Source organism: Aedes albopictus, chromosome 1 (assembly GCF_035046485.1).
Source record: "Aedes albopictus strain Foshan chromosome 1, AalbF5, whole genome shotgun sequence".
In the NCBI taxonomy this organism is placed as follows: Eukaryota; Metazoa; Arthropoda; class Insecta; order Diptera; family Culicidae; genus Aedes; species Aedes albopictus.
This window is the reverse complement of record NC_085136.1, coordinates 306,590,643-306,612,384: the sequence shown is the minus strand read 5'-3', so window position 1 is coordinate 306,612,384 and position 21,742 is coordinate 306,590,643. Positions and strand designations below refer to the sequence as shown.

The following is a 21,742-nucleotide window of genomic DNA, read 5'->3' as shown; positions in this document are numbered from 1 at the left end:
AGCACAAATCTGAGAAACCAAAAGTCGGATTGCGCTGAAAAGTTGATCGATTGGTGTACCTGCTGGTGGTGAAAAATCGATCAAATTTTCTGGGCAAACCAACCCAACGGTTCTTCAGATTTGTGCTTTTGGAAATTTGAAGTGTGGCTTCGTTATAGATTCACCTTAATAAATTATGTTTGAATTTTACGCTTTTCATTACAAGAACATGTTGAAGACAAAGTTACCTTACTTTACAGTATCTCAGAGGAGCTGAGAAAGAACGTTACATCTCTGAGGATGCTCAGCTACAACCGAGGCGGGATCTAATCTCGCTCAGCTACTCTCCACGTCTGGCTGTCTGTCTGTCTACCTCCTATCCCATTCGGTCAGTATAGTTAGTCGGTATAAAATTTCCAGCCATTGTCCAGCAGGCGATCAGTTGTGCCTGAAACTTGAAACAAAAAAGATCGCGAATATCCCGAACTAACACGGACGGTCTAGCCTAATCTCTTCGCTCAAAATGACCATCAACGAGAAAACCCGGTTGCTGCCCAAGGAATACCAGAAATCCTACGTGATCCCGATGCCCCAGGAGGACCTCAACAACAACACCAGCGACAGCATACTTCAGGAATAGTAAGTGTCTTGCAACGGTGACCGTGGAAAATGAGTTCAACACGTGTTTTCGGATCATCGATTGTGCGTGCAGTGCATATACAGCCCGAACGAAAGGCGCGAGCTCCAAGTGATAACCGCGAGGGCTTGGTGGGTTTATTGCTGGATGATAGTGTGATAATGGTGGGGCAGATGGGCTGTGATAGCGATTTCTTATCAGCAGCGATAGTAATCGGAACACAACAAACAGAAAGTGGTTGTCACGCAGGGTAATCTACGGTAAATTGTTGGCGGCGATGGCGAGTTAATCGTCGTTTTGAATCCTGTACCACAAACAGGTGTATAAGGTGAAGCTCATTGCGTGATAATGTGCGTGCTTTTGTGAATGTTACTCGGCCAATGCAACAATGGTACTGACCTTTATTTTTGTATAGATGGGATACTAATCTTCATTTTGTGTGGAGATTATTTGATTGTTATTCGAACCTAGATTAGAACGCCGAATACAGTCGACCATGCTATACTCCGTTCTGCTACCTTTCTTCTACTTTGTTTGATTAAAATAATCCAAAATAATCCTGACACGATCTACGGTAGATTTTTTGGTTTTATTTTGGCAGATTCGTAAAGAGATATTTTGGGTTTGGTTTCGCTGTCGTTAACCTTAGAATTCTCGCTGAAGACCTGAAGACCCTTCCTAAGGGGAAAACGGGGTAATACAGCATCGTCCTGAACATTCCCCGATCCGCATGGCTGCTACTTCCAGGACGGTCAGTTTATCCACCGGAAGTCGCAGAACGCCAGTTGATGCTTTTACAGGATCTTCCGTCCCATACAAGGAATAGACGTAGACCTCGTCCACCGATCCATCCAATTCGCATTCGTTCTTCTACTATCATCACCAAGCATTGGAGTAGCCAGAGGGGGGCAAGGGACCGTGACCCCCCCTCCTGGTCGCTATTTCTTTCAATTTGAGTCAACTCAATAATTCAGAGTTTCAGCAAATACCTCATGAAATAAACTACATATTCTTAAAAAAAAATAAGGATTGTATACGAAAGTAAAAAGAAAATCGCGTTAAGTACTGTTCCTTTGAATTCCACTAAGAGTTTATATCCTTTGACAGATACGAATTTCGACCTCAAGTGTAAGGTCGTCTTCAGTAGTGTCTTGTACTTGACTTGACTTGAGAAACAGTACTTAACGCGATTTTCTTTTTACTTACAGATATTCCCCTAACAAGCCAAGGTTAATCATCAGGATTGTATACATAATTGTCAAAGTATTTCTCGAAAACCAAAAAAAAATTCGCCAAGAAGCATCATTTTAATCAAATAACAGAATATCACCATATAACAAGCATGGTTGAATGGTTGAATTTTGTGATTTTTATTCATGGAATACAAAAAAAAAAACACGCCAATTATTCCGGATATGCTGGAACTGGTTCAAGTAGGGAAAGAAAAGGATTTTCTAGAACCAAATGCTGCTAGTGTGTAGTAGCTCATATTTTACGAATCAGCGTTAGTATTCAATTCAAACAATCGTTTTTGCATTTTTTCATAAATTCCTCCAGGGAAGCTTTAATATATTCTTCCAGGTATTTCTTCAGGAATCCCTCAAGGGCCCTCTCCAGGAATTTCCCCCTTCTGAAATTACCGCAGACATGGATTTCTACAGATTTTTTTGCAGGAATTCTTTTTAAATCTCTCTTGGGATTTCCTGAGGAATTCCTTACTTCCGGAATTCCACCTGGGGTTCCTCCAGTTATCCTCCAAGAATTTCTGCAGGAACTGCTCCAGGGATTCACTCGGGAATTCCATATGGGATTCCTTTAGGATCAGTTCTGGGGATTATTCTAAAAAAAATTCCAACGATTGTTCCAGGAACTCCTCCAGAATTCATTCAGGAATTCCTCCAGGAATTGGTTAAATGTTCCCTTAAGAATTTCTCATGGGATTGCTTCCGGGTTCCTTTTGGGGATCTTTCGGGATTTCTCCAGGCATTCTTTCAGGATTTGCTAAAAGGATTCCTTTAGATGTTCCTTCATGAACTCTACTTGGAATTTGTTCAGGATTTTTTCAGGAATTCCTTCTGCGATTCCTTAATTACTACCTTCTGCGATTTTTTTAGGAACTCCTCTTGAGATTTCTTCAGAATTTGCTCCTACGATTTGTTCGGGAATTCTTTCCGGGATTCTTCTAGGGACTCTTCCAGGAATTCCTACAGAGATTCCTCCGGGAATTCTCCCGGGCTTCTTTCGCACGATGCTGGAAATCAGTGTATCGGGCCCGTTTTACCCCACGCTCTTTCTTTTTCACCTTTTTGGAAAAATCCTGGAGTGCAAAATAAATGATTTATTCAAGTCGTGCTTGTGTAAAAACTTCCGTAGTATCGAATGGAGCTGGTTTGGTTCACTGCACGGCCTTAAAAATTGAAATATCTTCAAACAACCCCGATATCCCCTATTTCATTAAACTTTCACATGCATATCCACCCGAAGTGGAATGCAATTTATAATAGCAGGACCAACCTTATGTTAAATTGTCAATACTATGGAAGTTTTAACACAAATACGAGTTAAATAAGTCATTTCTTTTGCACGCCAATCTGGAATAGTTGAGGATTTTCTCAAAAAGATGTGAGAGAGGGAGCGTGGGGTAAAACGAGCTCAATACACGAATTTCCATCATCGTGCGGCGAATGACACCCTCTTTATCTGAAACTAAAGAGATTTTTACAGTTTGTGTCTAAAATTCATTCGAATCCATCCACTCCTAACAGAGATATTGAATTTATTCGCGTTTTATACATATTTTTTCCCACTGTGCGTCGGTTGACAAAATGAATAAATAAAAATTAAAACAAATATTTCAGGGATTCCTCCAGTGATTCTTCCGAAAATAATTGCCAGGTATCCTCCAGAGTTTTGTCTAAAAATCCCTCCAGGTTTTCTTTCAGAGATTTTCTCCAGGAATTCCTTCAAGGATTCCGCTAGGGATTCCTCCAGGAATTGCTCCAGGCATTCCTGCGAGAATTATACCAGGATCTCCTCTAGGAATTCCTCCAATAAGTGATCCATGAAATCCTCCTGGAATTCCTCCAGGCATTCCACCAGGAATTCATCGAGGGACTCCTGCAGGAACTGCTCCAAGAATTCACCCAGAAATTCTGCCAGTAAGTCCTCCACAAATTTCTCCAGGAAAAAATCCAGGGATTCCTTCAAAAATTTATCCAAAAATTCCTTCAGGCATTCGTCCAGTTTTTTGTTCTAGGAATTCTTCCAGGAATTCTTCGAAGGATTTTTTTCTGAAAAATGTCGAGGAATTCCTCTCAAAATTTCTCTAGGGATTTTCCCACGAATTCATCTAGGGATTGCTCCAGAAATTCTTCCAGGAATTTCTCCAGGGATTGCTTTTGAAATCTTACATGGATTCCATCATGAATTCCTCCAAGGATACATCCAAGAATTTCTCCAGGAATTCTTCCTGGAATCCCTCTAGGATTTTATCCAGGAATTGCTCCAGGAACTTCCCCAGAAAATCCTCCAGGGATGCTTTCAGAAATTCTCCAGGAATCCAATGATTCCTCTAGGATACCTCCAGGCATTCCTCCAGGAGTTAACCTAGCTTTCCTCCTGGCATTCTTCCAGGAGATCTTCCAGGAGTTCTTCCAGGGATTTCTCCAGCGATTTCGTCAGAAATTTCTCCAAGGATTCCTCCCAGAATTCCTTTAGGGATTTCTGCAGGAGTAAATCCTGGGATTTCTCTAGGAATTCTCCCAGAGATTTTTCGAGGAATTCATCGAGAAACTCCTTCAGGAACTACTTCTACATTCCTCCAGTAATTACCCCAGGAGTTGTTCCAAGAACTCAGCTAGGAACTCCTCCACAGATTCCTACATAAACTCGCCCGGACATTCCTTCAGGAACTCCTCCCGGTATTCCTCCAGGAATTCTGCCAGGAATTCTGCCAGGAATTCTTCCAAGAATTTTTCTAGAAATTCCTGGGGGATTTTTTTCCAGAGATTCCTCCAGGAGTTCCTTTAAGGATTCCTCCAGAAAATTTTATATGAATTCCTTCTGGAATTCCTCAAGGGATGTCTTCAGATATTTCTCCAGGGAATTATTCCAAAATTCCCCATGCGATTTTTCCACGAGTTCATCCAGGGATTTCTCCAAGGATTCCTCCTGGTGTGGATCATTGCAGCAAACTTTTCTGGCAGTTGCCGCATCAAAACAAAGAAGCCCCCGTATACATCCGATAATTTTTTTGAACTAGTCATTTTTTTTGCTATAACTCACTCAATTCTGAACCAATTGACTTGATTTTTTGTACTCGGATAGTATTAATGGTGCCTATGCCTACATGTGAACAAAATTTCATGAGAATCGGTTTAAAACTGACTAAGTTATTGTAAAAACCCGACCCGTGCAAAAAAGAATCGGGTGTATGGACTTTATCATTGTGACAGCAATCGAGTTATGTCAAACACACATGACGACGGTAACGCTATCTGCTTATTTTATAGCGAACGTTTTAGTTATTTCAATGATCCATTCCACCACGAATTCCTCCAGGGATTCGCCCTAGAATTTCTCTAGGGATTTCTCCTGGAATTCAGCTAGGAATTATTTAGGAATTTTGCCAGCAAATCCTTCTGGGATGCCTTCAGAAATTCCTCCAGGTATTCTTCCAGGAGTTGCTCCAGAGATTCTTCCAGGGATTTCTTCAAAAATTTCTCAGGGATTCCAGTCAAAATTCCTCTGGGGAATTTTGCAGGAGAACATCCAGCGATTTGTCTAGGAGTTCTTCCAATTGAAAATTTCTACAGAGATTCCACTTTTTTTGCCCTGTAGGGGTACACAACCACTGCGACCATTAATTGATCTATTGTGGTAAGACCCAGTTGCTTTATGCAGTACATTAGTACACTCACTAGTATTAAGAACTAGCGATTGTTTTTTTTAGGCCTGCATTATACCCCAGTCTGGAATAGCTTCCAAAATGAAAGCCACTACCTTCTTGGGATTTATATTCCACCAGATATCTCGGGGATGCATGATGCATCCACCGAAATAACGTTCTCTCTTCTTAAAGAGAAAACTACACTCACAAAGTAGATGTTCCGAGGTTTCAGAGTTGAAACCACAGAACCGACATTCTTCTGATTGAATCTTCTTGAGCTTCAATAAAAAGTGTCGAGATGGGCAGTGCCCGGTTAACAATCCTGTGTACACACTTAATTCGCGTTTACTAAGTTTCAGTAGTGTGTTCGTGTTTTTCACGCATGGCACGATGAGTCTCGTTGACTGGGATATTCCAGGTGCAGTATGCCAGTTTGCTCCTACGCTCTGTTTCTCCCATTTTTTTAGCTCCATCGATAGAGCACTTGATGATACTCCACAGAAGGGTTCCGGTCCATACAAGGCACCCAGAGATCCCTCCCTAGCTAGCTGGTCTGCAATTTCGTTGCCTGCAATTCCACAATGACCTGGCACCCAGAATAATTTTACAGTATTCCTTCCAGCCAGTTCCTTCAGTAGTGTAATGCACTCCCATACTAGCTTAGAATAACATTCAAATGTGCAGACTGCCTTTAAAGCTGCCTGACTGTCTGAAAAAATATAGATATTCGCATGTCTATATTTTCTTTTAAGACAGATGGCAGCGCATTCCAAAATAGCTTGAATTTCAGATTGGAACACCGTTGGCCATTTACCCATTGGTATGGCGAGTTTAGTCCTGGGTCCATATACTCCAGCCCCAGTTCTATCACTCATTTTCGATCCATCCGTATAGAATACAATAGATCCTGGTCGAACCGTTGGTCCTCCTGATTCCCATACGCTCCGATCATCAATCGAAACTTTGTATGGTATATCTAAGATGAATTTTGGTTCCATCCAGTCTTCATTTTGTATTACTAGTGGATTTACAGTAACATTGGTTAAGATTTCCAAATGTCCTGTTAGATCGCCTTCTAAGATGTTCTTATATCTTTTTAACTTCAAGGCACTTTTCTTCGCCTCTAGTTGCACAAATTGGTGCAAGGGTAGCAGATGCATTAAGGCATCTAGTGTTGAACCAGGAGTACTTCGAATAGCTCCTGTTATGGACAATGTTGCTAAACGTTGAAGTTTAGCCAGCACTCGTTGGGCTGTTTTGGTTTTGGTTTTAGGCCACCAGACTAGAGAGGCATAAGAGACTTTGGGTCTAACAACTGCCAGGTAGATCCAATGAACTATCCTGGGTTTTAGCCCCCACTTTCCCCCGATCACTCTCCGACAGGCCCAAAGAGCAGTTGTTGCCTTATTTACTACATGCTCTAGATGTTAACTCCAGTTCAGTTTTTTATCTAGTATTACTCCTAAATATTTCACCCTGGAGGAGAATGTCAACTGTACCCCATCCAAGGACGGTGCCTTTATATTGACATTTCTTTTTCTTGTAAAAATTACAAGAGTAGTTTTTGAGGGATTTACGTTTAGTCCCTCTCCTTTACACCAGGCAAGAGTGTAGTTTAACGCTATTTGCATTCTGTTTGATAGCGTTTCATCATGCTTCCCTCTTACCACTATCACGATATCATCTGCATAACCAATGACTTCGAATCCCATTGCCACTAAACTATTAAGCAAGTCATCAACAACTAAAGACCACAGCAATGGTGAAAGTACACCTCCTTGGGGACAGCCCTTAGACGTACTTACTTTAATGGTTGATTCGCCCAGTCTGGAGACAATACATCGATTTCTCAGCGCTGCAGTGATCCAGTCAACGATTGAGCCATGAAAGCCCCGTTTATTCATAGCTGATCTGAGATTCCACTTGGAATTCTATCATGCATTTCTTTAGAAATGGCTCCAGCGTTTAGAAAGTACTTCAGGGATTCTTTCAAAAAATTGTCAAGGGATCCCTTCATAAATTCCCCCGGGATTGCCTCGAGAGTTTCCTCCAACAGTTGATTCAGGACTTATCCAAGGATTTCTTCAGGAATGTACAAGCTAGCAGGTATAAATTTGTTAGGGATGCTCGCCACAAAATTTTCCAAGAAATTTTTAAAACTATTAATATATTAACACTAGTTTACAGTATTTTTGAACTCGGTAAGTTGATAATCATTTTTGGTGTAGAATCATGCCCTGAGTTCGAAAATGCGAAAGAAGAAAAATATAGTAGAGTAGAGCGGCTACTTTATCGACTTTCCACACAGGTTGATGATTTGAAATTGATTTTGTTATATTTTTAAACAAAGTCGCCCACTTTAAATATTTCATTCTCCGTAATCAATGCTCCGATTGAGCTGAATTTTTTACTTAAACTCGCCTACATACGATATGTCAAATAAACAGTGAGAAAGAATTTTCTAATTGTTTTTTTTCTTATTGAAAAAAATACATTTCTTCAAATAATTTTGGAAATTTTTCTAAAATTTAAGAAGATCGTCCCTGAAACTCGCCAATATCTTAAATTTCATCAATCTGACCCAAAACCTACATTCAGATGATCGAATGGTATTAAATTCAGCTTTTTATTTATGGAAAAAGATTTAAAATCGGTTAAACAAAACGCAAGATGTTTGAATTTTAGTAAATTTCATATTTTCAAAAGTTGTAAAACTCGATATTGAGCTAAAACTCGAAAACTGTTCTACTTAATATTTTTTGAAGGTCGGTTTAGAAATCAGCGCTAAATTGTGCTTCAAAAATTTTGGCCGTTGACAGAAGTTCACGACTTTCGTTTTATTTTGTAAACTAGTGTAATTAATCCAGCTCTTTAGGAGTGTTAGACAATCGTCCGAAGCTATTTTAAAATCTTTCAAAAGTTCTTCTGCAAATTCTTTTGGAATTTTCTCGGAAAACTCATTCAGGAGTTCACCCGCATTTCTTCTGGCATTTTTTTCCGGTAGCTTCTACACTGAATTTTTAAAATGTTTCTTCGTTAAATCTTTCAGTTATGTATGCGGGAATTCTTCTAGAAGTTCCGTAGAGGTTATGAGAATGATCACAGGAGTTGCTTTGGAAATCTTCAGAGCGTATCTCCAAAAATTGTTCCAAAATTTCCTCTGGGAATTCTTCTAGAATTGCACAGAGAGGAAATTCTCCAGAGTGTTGCTCCGGAAGCTCTTCCAGTACTTTCTCGAAACTTCTTTCACAAGTTCTTCCGGGAATTTTCTAAAGAGAGTTTTCCCGTTTTCCCAAAAGTTCTCAAGAATTCCAATATGTTCCACCGGAAGATCATTCACAGGTACATCAAAGAGTTTGTCCAGATGTTCCTCGTTATGCTCTCCCAGAAGTGGTTCTGATAGTTCTTGCAGCAATTCTTCTGGTAGTTCTTCAGTCCGTTGTTTCAGGAAATGCTCCAGAAGCTCCTCCGGGAATGTTCCTCCTACAATTCATTCAGAAGTTCTTTCGGAAGGGCCCCCTGTATTCTTTTTAGAAGTGTTTTCAGGAACTTGTTCAGGAGTTCCACCGAGAATTTTGAGTTATTTTAAGGATTGTGTCTCGTATTTAGTTTAGTAGGCAGTTCATCGAAGCATATCGGCGTTCTCTATCTATGATGATGCACCAAGCATGGTACGGACAACCCTTCCATAGGCTACCACGTGATTTTCTCCCGCCGCCACCCACAGAACGACCAATGCAATGTTAGCTACTTATCCTTTATCTTTACCGCCCTGCCGTTATCGGCTTAACAAATGCGCATCTGTCGTTGCTGTTTCAAACCTTTCAACAATTATTGATTTGCAAACAACATTACTTCGAGTGGCATGGCACGGCGACGCACAACAACCGTTCAATACTCGTACGTAATGAACGACAGAGATGATCTCACTGACGACAGTCCCTTAAAATCGAACGAACGAGGAATTTCAAATGACGTGTGAAATGCGAATTTTGTCTTTCCATCGGCAATAACAGTTTTACTGGTTGATTACTCTGCTGTCGCCGCAGCAATACAACAAGCCTTTGTTGCTCAGCCACCCCGCGAGTGCGCCGGGTCAAGTTCAATGTCGTTAAAAAATGTTGAACCCCCAAAAATTCGCGGTTTCGCACCGCAGTTTCCATGGTCCGGTGCGGATGCTGATAATAGTAAACAGTCAGTCGGTAGCAGCACAACGCAACGTCGCCGTACAAGTGTACCAAGTCCAATCACGTATGTAGAACCTACTTTGTAGGTTCTGTAATGCGATCCACGCTTTCGCTGCTTCCGCATGTCATCGTCGCACTATGGAGTATCAGATTTATTTCATGGCAAAAATGTTACAATTTGTAAAGGCAAAGGCAAAGGCAAAGGCAAAGGCAAAGGCAAAGGCAAAGGCAAAGGCAAAGGCAAAGGCAAAGGCAAAGGCAAAGGCAAAGGCAAAGGCAAAGGCAAAGGCAAAGGCAAAGGCAAAGGCAAAGGCAAAGGCAAAGGCAAAGGCAAAGGCAAAGGCAAAGGCAAAGGCAAAGGCAAAGGCAAAGGCAAAGGCAAAGGCAAAGGCAAAGGCAAAGGCAAAGGCAAAGGCAAAGGCAAAGGCAAAGGCAAAGGCAAAGGCAAAGGCAAAGGCAAAGGCAAAGGCAAAGGCAAAGGCAAAGGCAAAGGCAAAGGCAAAGGCAAAGGCAAAGGCAAAGGCAAAGGCAAAGGCAAAGGCAAAGGCAAAGGCAAAGGCAAAGGCAAAGGCAAAGGCAAAGGCAAAGGCAAAGGCAAAGGCAAAGGCAAAGGCAAAGGCAAAGGCAAAGGCAAAGGCAAAGGCAAAGGCAAAGGCAAAGGCAAAGGCAAAGGCAAAGGCAAAGGCAAAGGCAAAGGCAAAGGCAAAGGCAAAGGCAAAGGCAAAGGCAAAGGCAAAGGCAAAGGCAAAGGCAAAGGCAAAGGCAAAGGCAAAGGCAAAGGCAAAGGCAAAGGCAAAGGCAAAGGCAAAGGCAAAGGCAAAGGCAAAGGCAAAGGCAAAGGCAAAGGCAAAGGCAAAGGCAAAGGCAAAGGCAAAGGCAAAGGCAAAGGCAAAGGCAAAGGCAAAGGCAAAGGCAAAGGCAAAGGCAAAGGCAAAGGCAAAGGCAAAGGCAAAGGCAAAGGCAAAGGCAAAGGCAAAGGCAAAGGCAAAGGCAAAGGCAAAGGCAAAGGCAAAGGCAAAGGCAAAGGCAAAGGCAAAGGCAAAGGCAAAGGCAAAGGCAAAGGCAAAGGCAAAGGCAAAGGCAAAGGCAAAGGCAAAGGCAAAGGCAAAGGCAAAGGCAAAGGCAAAGGCAAAGGCAAAGGCAAAGGCAAAGGCAAAGGCAAAGGCAAAGGCAAAGGCAAAGGCAAAGGCAAAGGCAAAGGCAAAGGCAAAGGCAAAGGCAAAGGCAAAGGCAAAGGCAAAGGCAAAGGCAAAGGCAAAGGCAAAGGCAAAGGCAAAGGCAAAGGCAAAGGCAAAGGCAAAGGCAAAGGCAAAGGCAAAGGCAAAGGCAAAGGCAAAGGCAAAGGCAAAGGCAAAGGCAAAGGCAAAGGCAAAGGCAAAGGCAAAGGCAAAGGCAAAGGCAAAGGCAAAGGCAAAGGCAAAGGCAAAGGCAAAGGCAAAGGCAAAGGCAAAGGCAAAGGCAAAGGCAAAGGCAAAGGCAAAGGCAAAGGCAAAGGCAAAGGCAAAGGCAAAGGCAAAGGCAAAAGCAAAGGCAAAGGCAAAGGCAAAGGCAAAGGCAAAGGCAAAGGCAAAGGCAAAGGCAAAGGCAAAGTGTTCTAACCATCACACCAGGTCCGGTGCACGAGCTCTTCAAAGTACTTCTGAAAGATTTCTAGGAGGAACATTATGGAAGAATTCTAGAGAAAATCTTTTGAAAAAACTCTCTGTAGTTCTTCTGATAGAATTCTCGGAAAAACTTGCGAAATTACTTTCAAGTATCTACTGGAAGAGTTTTCGGAGTAACGTTCTGAAGAATTCTCCGAGGATTTTTTCTGGTAGAATTCCCAGGAGAAGTTAAAGAAGTTTTCAATGAATTTCTCCAGAAACTTCAGAAAGAACTGTTGGTGAAATTTTTTAAAGAACTCTCAGTAGAACTCCTAAAAGAATTCCTGGAAGAATTTTGGAAGAATTTCTGAAGATACTTTTTAAGAAATTCTTTGAGGATTTGCCAGAAGAAATCCGGGAAGAATTCCCGGACGATCTTCTGAAAGAGTTTTCAGAGAAATTTCAACATTTTGAGAAAAAAACTTTTGAAAATTCTTTGAAAATTTTTGGAAGATTTTTTAGAATTCTTTGAAGGACGTCTGGATTTATTCACAAATTCTTGCAGGGTCATCTGCGGAAACTTTTAGAAGATCGTCTGTGAAAATCTAAAAAAAAACGAGAACTACTTTTTGGAAAACTTTTTGACTCGAGAAGGTCTTTTTGGAATTTTGGAGGAATATCTTGAAAGATCATCGGTGAAACAAGAATGCCTGTAGAAATGCGGTATGTATTTAAAAACCCAAATTAATCCACCTAGTGGTGATAGTGCCTTTCTCGTCGAACATGTTCTCACAATCTTTCCGACAACGTAAATCAAAGTGTTTCTGAATCCGAATATTTTTATAGAAAAGCAAGCATTTTGTCAAAGACATCTTTGAATTGACTTAAAACTTATTGATTGCACATAGTCCGACGTTATGTTCAACGTATAAGCAGGGCTGAAAAATATCAGACTTCTCAGTTGACTGCTTGAGCACTTTGTTGAGCACCTTCACTAACACTGGAGGCTGATCAATATCAAGACGATACTAACAAGCTAAGCTATAACTCTTTACACAATCACAGATCACAATTTGTTTTCTGAACATTTGGGCTATATCTTATTGACCGTTGAAAACAAGAGCGATAGGTAGTGAGTATAGTGCGACGTCTGTTTGTATGTGGGTTTAATTTGTAAGATTTTGTTCTCTTACACATATTTATCGCTTGCATTGATTTTATTTACTTTCGTAGTTCCGGCGAAGCACCAAACGCTGGTTGTGCAACCCTACCGGTAGTCTGTAATGTGGTGTGAGCCTATTTTCTAGTTAACCGTTCCTCGGGTTATTTAAAAAGCCGTGATGTAATATGTTGCATGGTACATTTGGTTACTTTCTATGCGGTACCGGAACAGGTTCCGGAGCACACCGGGTCTCCCAAATATTGCAAACGTTCATTAGGTTACCCAAAAAAACACGATTTGATTTATCTCATGCATGGGTGGGTATAGATATAGGGCCCAATGGCTATTTATGGGGTTGGTTCTCCTTTACATTTGATCACTTCCGATGGGGCACCCTTAAACGATGAGGAATACTACCGGTTGCTCCAAATATGGCCGGAAACTTTTTTTTTGCCAATCAAGATACCTAAAAATCAGCGAAATGATTTGTCACATGGGTTTGGTTCACTTTTTTGTTTGGCCATTTCCGGCGGAACACCCGGAACCGGTTCCGGATCACTACCGGTTCAGATACATATGGTCTGAGAATATTTTCCTGCTGACTGTTCATCAGGATATCAAAAAAGCCTCTATTTGATATGTCGCATGTATGGGTTTGGTTAACTTTTAAACTTGGCTACCTCTGGCGGGACATCTGGAACCGGTTTCGGAACACTACTGGTTCCGACATGTTCTGAGAATGATTTCCTGCATACTGTTCATCAGGTTATCGAAAAAGCCGCGGTTTGATATGTCGCATGCATGGTTTTAGTTCAATTTCATATTTGGCCACTTCCGGCGGGACACTCCGAACCGGTTCCGGAACACAACCGGTTCAAATATGGTCTGAGAATATTTTCCTGCTTACCTTTCATCAAAATGTCAAAAAAGCCACTATTTGATATGTCGCATGCATGGGTTTGGTTAACTTTTATACTTGGCCACCTCCAGCGGGACATCTGGAACCGGTTCCGGAATACTACCGGTTCCAATATGGTCTGAGAATGTATTCCTTCTTACTGTTCATCAGGGTATCGAAAAAGCTGCGGTTTGATATGCCGCATGCATGTGTTTAGTGCACTTATGTTTGGCCACTTCCGGCGGGACACCCGGAACCGGTTCCGGGACACTACCGGTTCAGATATGGTCTGAGACCATTTTTCTGCTTACCGTTCATCAAGTTATCGAAAATGCCGTAGTTTGATGTGTCGCATGGATGGGTTTGTAGCGTTTTCATATCTGGCCCCTTCCTGGGGTACCGATCCGGAACACCTAAATGGCCATAACTCCGGAACGGCTGGACCGATCCAAACCATTTTCAATAGGAAACAATGGGACCAGATTCCCCGTCGAATGAACCGTCGGTCATTAAAATCGGTTCAGGTTTACTGCCAAAAAGTGATGTGAGTTTTTTTTGTACACACACATACACACATACACACACACATACATACACACACACATACATACACACAGACATCACCTCAATTCGTCGAGCTGAGTTGATTGGTATATGTGACTCGACCCTCCGGGCCTTCTATCGAAAAGTCATTTTTGGAGTGAACATATAGCCTTTCCAGTACACTTAGTGTACGAGAAAGGCAAAAAAATGTCGGAGAAACTTTCCAATCCAATCCAAATCCAATCCGAATCCAAATCAAATCCAATCCAAATCCAATCCAAATCCAATCCAAATCCAATCCAAATCCAATCCAAATCCAATCCAAATCCAATCCAAATCCAATCCAAATCCAATCCAAATCCAATCCAAATCCAATCCAAATCCAATCCAAATCCAATCCAAATCCAATCCAAATCCAATCCAAATCCAATCCAAATCCAATCCAAATCCAATCCAAATCCAATCCAAATCCAATCCAAATCCAATCCAAATCCAATCCAAATCCAATCCAAATCCAATCCAAATCCAATCCAAATCCAATCCAACAGGTGTTGTTAATTGAGCTTGAATTTTGACCAGAAACTATTCCCACCGTGCTGTCGACGTCGATGATCCCATCGTCTGGCGCGCGCGAGTGCGCGATTGCGGCTTACCAAACACGTGATTGAACTCAATCTGCGTTTCTCGTTACGGACCGTGCATTATCTCCTCGAAACAAATGTCGTAATAAAATCGTTCTTGTTTTTTTCCTCTCCCAATCATTTCAGTGACTCGTATGCCCTGACCAAGGAACAACTGGCCAAATACATCGAGGATCCCTTCTGGAACCGTGTCCGATACATCTGCTTCTCGCTGTACTGGATACTGTGCTTGGTGGCCCTACTGACTTCGTGCTACCTCGCCTTCGAAGCTCTGGAAAGCGGAATCTGTGAAATTGACGGCACCGTGAATGGCTCAACCATAGTGACGAACGGCACGTCAACGATCATTTCGATACCGACGGTTGCAACGTCGACGGGAGGCGCCGATGACGCCAGCGGCGTAGTTCTGCGCATGATAAGTCAACCGTCCTGAACAGCGACACTGTAGACTGTGCCGTGGCAATAGCTCAAATAAGCTGTGATCAAGTTTAACCTCAGATTTTAACTAATCAACGACGACGACGACGGCTTCGAGGGATTATCCGGTCGAAGCGGAGAAAGTAAATCGCGTCCTACGACGCAACTATTTATTGTATTGATTATACACGTACCGACAACGCGTGCACCCATTTGTGTGTAAATAGTAGAATTGCATCCCCCATCGAGATAGGATTAAAACAACACATCATACCCTCTGCTATCGCCCTATAGCAGCACGGCGCGGCCCGACGAGGGACGGGAAGCAATTCCCCCGGCCTTATCAGATTACCTTTGCGCATGACTGCGGCGATTCAACAGTGCACCACGCAGCCGTCGCCGGGTCTTGATCTTGCTCCTCTCAGAGAACAAGACGGAGGAGAACCGGCCTTCGTCGCAACGTGGACGACGAAGTTGGGAAGCTCGTGCAGGCACAGAATAACTGATGTAATACCGACCAGAAGTTGGCTCATATGGTTCTAATCTTCGCTCTATCTCTCTATCACCAGTTTGCTGCGCGGGCGCAACATTGACATTTCCGTAACTACCGCACTGGCTGATGTCTGTGTGCAGTGCTGTTTGTTGTAAATACTGAAGCAATAATAACAAATAAATTTTATAGAAAATGGAACAGTTTTGATTCGATTGTGATGACCAAAGGGAAATGTTCCAGGGCATTGAAATTCCATCGGAGTTGCAATGTGGGTCACTGATTCGATGGGAATTTTAATGCAACTAGCGTGTTATCAACTATCTATGCAGGTCTTACTATACTTTTTCTGTAATGAAAACATATTTCATTGCTTTCGTCCCCAGCTATACGATTTACCTAAGATTACATTCAGAATACATGCATGTCCACAGCGTAATAACATATCGTTCCCGGGCATATCGTTGATCTTCATCAGTCATTGGAGGGAGTTCTCTAGTTTTTTCAAACGTTTGGGAACCGAAATCGAATATGGTCTTCCACGTGGTGAGGTTTTGTTCAACCCTTACCTTGTTCTCTACTCAATATCACACGGTGCCAAAGAAATCCAGTTTGAAACAACAAACATACAATAAAGTGCTTATTACTATGCCAAATTTGATTATTTCAGAATTAATATTTTGGTTTGAAACAAATACTTATTTTGGTTGTTTCTACCAATATGTATTTGACGGAGCGAACACTATCACAATTATCGTACTTTTAAACGTTTTAAACTACGAATTTTATTGTTTTCGTAGAAAAATAGACTGAATTTTTCTAATACGTAGATAGATAGATAATAGAGTGGGTCAACGTTGTATGGAGAAACTTTGAATTTGATCGTATCAACCCGGAACAAAGCTTTTTTCACTCTATATTAGCGTGCAAAACAACAGTGCAAAATTTAGGAGCGATTGGTTGCATCCCCGTATTCCGCATTGCGATTGAAATTTGTATGGACGTTGGTATGGAAATCCATATTTACATTTTACTCATCTTACATCAGGTAGACGATAGATAGATAGATAGTTTGATAGCTAGATAGATAGCTTCCAAAGTGCCTTAACCCAAACACCCGGAGCGCCAACCGGCACATCAGGATCGATATCAGTAACATCCTGATTATGACATACTGGTCAACGTAAACGCCAACGGACAAGTTACGGAATACGGATCGGATGGCGACGATGGGCTGGTACTCGTGCTATTCTAATCCCTGAGTAAACTTGAAACAGCGAGTGGGCTAATGGTACGTTTGCCTCCGTCCCGGCAAAACCTTGGCAGGCCTCCGGATACGTTCATCATTCTGTACATCATCTCTGATGCGTACTAGGCTCGGATGAACCATTCCCGACTTCCGCTGATCTGGCTCTGGACCCCATGAAGGAACGTGTCCAACCCTCGCTTGGCCTCCCTGATCCATAGATAACCAAGAGATCACGAAAGCGACTAGATACAACGGATGGTGATAGCGGTGCGGAGGGGGGACCCTGAAGAATGGAAGATCAAACAACAAACAACGAAGCAGGAGCTGCATATCCGTTTGCCAGAACTGGGTTGGCGAGGACACCCCCATCGCAAACCCAGCAGGTGCAAAAGCTACAAGGGCAAGAGAAGGAACACCAACAGATGCAGCAGCAGCAATACAGCGCATGGTCGAGAGTACCAAAACTACCAAGGGTAGAGGAAGCCAAAAAGCTGGTAGACGAGCTGCACGAATACGTCGACAAATGGAGCAACGTGCACAAGGACATCAAAGCGTTGGTGATTAAGATCCAAGGGGCTCTTGGAAGAATATGGCACAGAGAGCCGAAGATGCAGAGAAGGAGCTCTTGGCAACCAAGACGAAGCAAGCCGAACGTCGGAAGCGAGAAGGCAGATCACCAACATAACTGCGGAGAAAAATAGCGTGGTGGAAAGTATCCCCCAGAGGATGCAAACTACACCCTTTTTCACGCCGAAGAGGCCAAGGGCATCGCCAGGAGAAGTTAGACCAGGCGGATCCAAGAAACATAAGGACGCCCCCGTTACTGGTGCACGCCATCCAGTAGAGAATGTCGTCGCAGACGGCCATACCCCGTGGCAGGTCGTCGGCAAAAGAAAAGCGAAGTTGGCCGGTAAAAGCAGGTCCGACAAACGGAAGCTCATAAAGAGAAAAAACAAAGGTGAAGCTCTCATCGTCAAAATAAGTGACGACTCGTACGCGGAAGTTCTGAGCACCATGCGGACTAATCCGGACCTTAGGAAGCTAGGGGAAGACGTGAAGAATATTAGGCGCACCCGCAATGGGGAAATGATCCTCTAGTTAAGAAGGGATCCAAAAGGAAGCAGCTCCTCCTACAAAAAGCTTACCGAGAAAGCTATGGGCGATAAGATCGAAGTCAGGGCCCTATGTCCGCAAGCAACCCTCCTATGCAAAGACTTGGACGAGGTCACATCGGAGGAAAAAGTTGGATTAGCTATGATGGAGTAGTGCGAGCTATGAGAAGCCAGGATGTTTATCCGCGTAGGAAACGGACCTTCTGGAACGAAGGTGGCATCGATCAAACTACCGATCGATGCAGTCAACAAAGCACTAAGAGTGGGCAAGATCAAAATAGGCTGGTGTGAGTGCCCCCTGAGTATCAGCAACCGAGAGTGTGCTTCAAATGCCTAGGGTACGGCCACCTGGCAAGAAATTACAAAGGGCCTGACAGAAGCAAACTATGCAGAAGGTGTGGTGAGGAAGGCCACAAAGCTCAGGATTGCAGGAATTCCCCGAAGTGCCTTATCTGCGCAAACACAGATCTAAATTGGTAGATAGATAGATAGATAGATAGATAGATAGATAGATAGATAGATAGATAGATAGATAGATAGATAGATAGATAGATAGATAGATAGATAGATAGATAGATAGATAGATAGATAGATAGATAGATAGATAGATAGATAGATAGATAGATAGATAGATAGATAGATAGATAGATAGATAGATAGATAGATAGATAGATAGATAGATAGATAGATAGATAGATAGATAGATAGATAGATAGATAGATAGATAGATAGATAGATAGATAGATAGATAGATAGATAGATAGATAGATAGATAGATAGATAGATAGATAGATAGATAGATAGATAGATAGATAGATAGATAGATAGATAGATAGATAGATAGATAGATAGATAGATAGATAGATAGATAGATAGATAGATAGATAGATAGATAGATAGATAGATAGATAGATAGATAGATAGATAGATAGATAGATAGATAGATAGATAGATAGATAGATAGATAGATAGATAGATAGATAGATAGATAGATAGATAGATAGATAGATAGATAGATAGATAGATAGATAGATAGATAGATAGATAGATAGATAGATAGATAGATAGATAGATAGATAGATAGATAGATAGATAGATAGATAGATAGATAGATAGATAGATAGATAGATAGATAGATAGATAGATAGATAGATAGATAGATAGATAGATAGATAGATAGATAGATAGATAGATAGATAGATAGATAGATAGATAGATAGATAGATAGATAGATAGATAGATAGATAGATAGATAGATAGATAGATAGATAGATAGATAGATAGATAGATAGATAGATAGATAGATAGATAGATAGATAGATAGATAGATAGATAGATAGATAGATAGATAGATAGATAGATAGATAGATAGATAGATAGATAGATAGATAGATAGATAGATAGATAGATAGATAGATAGATAGATAGATAGATAGATAGATAGATAGATAGATATATACATATATACAAATTTCGAAATTTTTGTATGGACAAAAGTACGAGAGGGAGGGAGTCCTGAGATGGCCAAATTTTGATCTACGTCGTTTATGAACAGTCCTATAGTTGTCCCACGTTCTATGGAAATCCCTATTATTAAATTTAAATTTATTCAGTTTCGTCAACTGACGAAGTTCAGTGCATATTAGCATTGGGTAAGTTTGGCTCAGACATCGATTTTTGTGAATCGATTCGAATTGGACCAGCAGAATCGATTCGCCGATTTAATCGAATGGTTTGAATCGATGTTTTCTTATCGATTCGGTATTATAAAATGTTGCAAAACAATAAAATGATCCGTTTGCAGTTGGAGTACAAGTTGGGATGATTTATTTGTCTAAATAAATTTAATATCAAAAATTGAGATTGTACATTGATCCGTCTCTGGAGGAATTCCTGCAGGAAAATCTGAAGGAAACCTTGAAAGAATTCCTGGACAAAATTCTTGGATGAATGCCTGGAACATATTCTGGAAGAAATCTTGAAGGAATCCCTGGATGAGCTCCTGCAGGATTCCCTAGAGGAAATCTGGGAGGAATCCCTGGAGAAATTCTTAGAGAAAATTTTGGATTTTTGGAAAATTCTTGGAAGAACTCCTCGAGGACTTTTTTGAAAAATCGCTGGAGGAATCCCTGAGCCATTTCTAGAGCAACCTTAGGAGGAATTTCTTGGAGGGTTTTCTGGACAAATTCCTGGCCGAATCCCAGGTGGAGCTCCTGGAGACATCCCTAAAGGAATTCTAGAAGAAATCCCTGAATGTATCCTAGGAGGAATCTCTAGAGGAATTCTGGGAGGAATTCCTGGAGAAATTTCTTAAGGAATGCCTAGAGGAATTCCCCGAGAACTATTTCTGGAGGAATTTTTGGAGGAATCGTCGGAGAAATTTCTGGAAGAATCTGTGGAAGAATCCTCAGAAGGGAAAAATTGCAGAAGAAATTCCTAGAGGAGTTCCCAGAGAAATTCCTGGAGGAAACCCGGGAAGAAATTCCTGGAGACATGCCTGTAGGGATTCCAGGAGGAATCTCAAGAGAATTTCCTTGGGAAATCTCCAGAGGAATTCCTGTATACATTCCATGGTGAATCCGTGGAGGAATCCTTAGAGAAGTCCTTGGAGGAATTCCTGGAGGATTTCCTTGAAGAACTACTGGAGCGTTTTCAGGAAAAAATCCTGGAGGAATCTCTAGAAGAATTTCTTGAGATATCTCAAGATGATTACCTATAAGAATCTCTGGAGAAAACCCTTGAGGGATCTCTAGAAAAATTGCTAGAGGATTTCCCGGACGAATCCCTGTAAGATTTGAAAACATCCAGAGATCAATTTCTTACGGAATTCAAGGAGGAGTTTCCGAAGAAATCCCAGGAGGAAGAACTGAAGAAATTGCTGAAATTTCAGAGGAAATCCTGAAGGAATTCTAAAAAAGTACGTAGAGGAACTTTTGGAGCGATCCCTGAAGCAGTTCCTGAAGGAATCCCTGGAGGAAGCTTGAAATCAATCCCACGAGGAATCGCCAAGGGAATCTCTAAACAGTTCGTGGAGGAAGTCTTAGATTAATTCTTGGAGGAGTTCCTGGAATAATTTCAGGAAAAATTCCTGAAGGAATCTCAAGACGAGTTCTCGGAGGCATTTTCAAAATAGTCCTGGAAGTTGTACCTGAAAGAATCACAGAAGAAATTCCCAGGGTAATCCCTGGAGGAATCTTGGAGAAATTTGTGAAGAAACCCCATGATGAATTCCGGAAGCAATCCAATGTGGCCATTCCTTAGGGAATCTCACGAAAGCTTTCTTAGCGAATTCCTGGAAGAATTTATGTAGGAATCCCGGGATAAAAAATTGAAGAAACTCAATTTTTGGACGTATTATTGAAGGAATACTTGGATGGACTCCTTATGGTTTTTTTTTAAAGAAATTCCTTGATTAATTTTTGAATAACCTCCAGTAAAATTTTCAGAAAGAATCTCTGAAAGAATATCTGCAGAAATACTGTAAAGGATCTCTAAAGAAATTCCTGAAGGAAACCTCGAAAAGAGCACTGGAACAATTACTGGAGGAACCTTTAAAGATATCCCAGGACAAATCCCCGAAGAAATGTCTGGTGGAACCCGTAGATGATTTTCTTAAAGGAATCTCTGGAGCAATTCAAGATGGAATCATTTCAGTAAGCTATGGAAAAAAATTTGGAGAAATTACTCATACTCATATAGTTTACGAAATTAGAAACAAATCTGAAACAGTAATTTTGAATCCTCAAAACTGCAATGCCTGTTTTCATATTCACATATCGGGCGCCCGATAACGTTGAGATAATGCATTCTGAAGAAAAATGAAAATTTAATATTTTTAAATCGAAAGAAAAATCAAATGTAAAAAATCGATTCGGTCAATTTTGTGGGGCTTCAACATCGATTCAAAAAATCGATTAATCGAAACAAAAACATCGATGTTGCGAACGTTGTTTTAA

The 21,742-nt window shown here is 41.4% G+C and overlaps 1 protein-coding gene across 1 annotated transcript; it reads left to right on the top strand.

Annotated features, from left to right (window-relative positions):
• Window positions 1-358: 358 nt before the first annotated feature.
• On the top strand, window positions 359-15,626 carry LOC115269313 (uncharacterized). Its single transcript, XM_029877918.2, has 2 exons — window positions 359-618; window positions 14,645-15,626. The coding sequence occupies exons 1-2, from the start codon at window positions 503-505 to the stop codon at window positions 14,949-14,951; spliced, it is 423 nt and encodes a 140-aa protein (XP_029733778.1). The 5' UTR covers window positions 359-502; the 3' UTR covers window positions 14,952-15,626.
• Window positions 15,627-21,742: the final 6,116 nt, after the last annotated feature.

Excerpts from the sequence above, each read along its gene's own strand:
- LOC115269313 (XM_029877918.2), top strand. The coding sequence starts at position 503 with ATGACCATCAACGAGAAAACCCGGTTGCTGCCCAAGGAATACCAGAAA. Across the intron at positions 619-14,644 it reads GACAGCATACTTCAGGAATA|TGACTCGTATGCCCTGACCA; the intron begins GTAAGTGTCTTG and ends CAATCATTTCAG.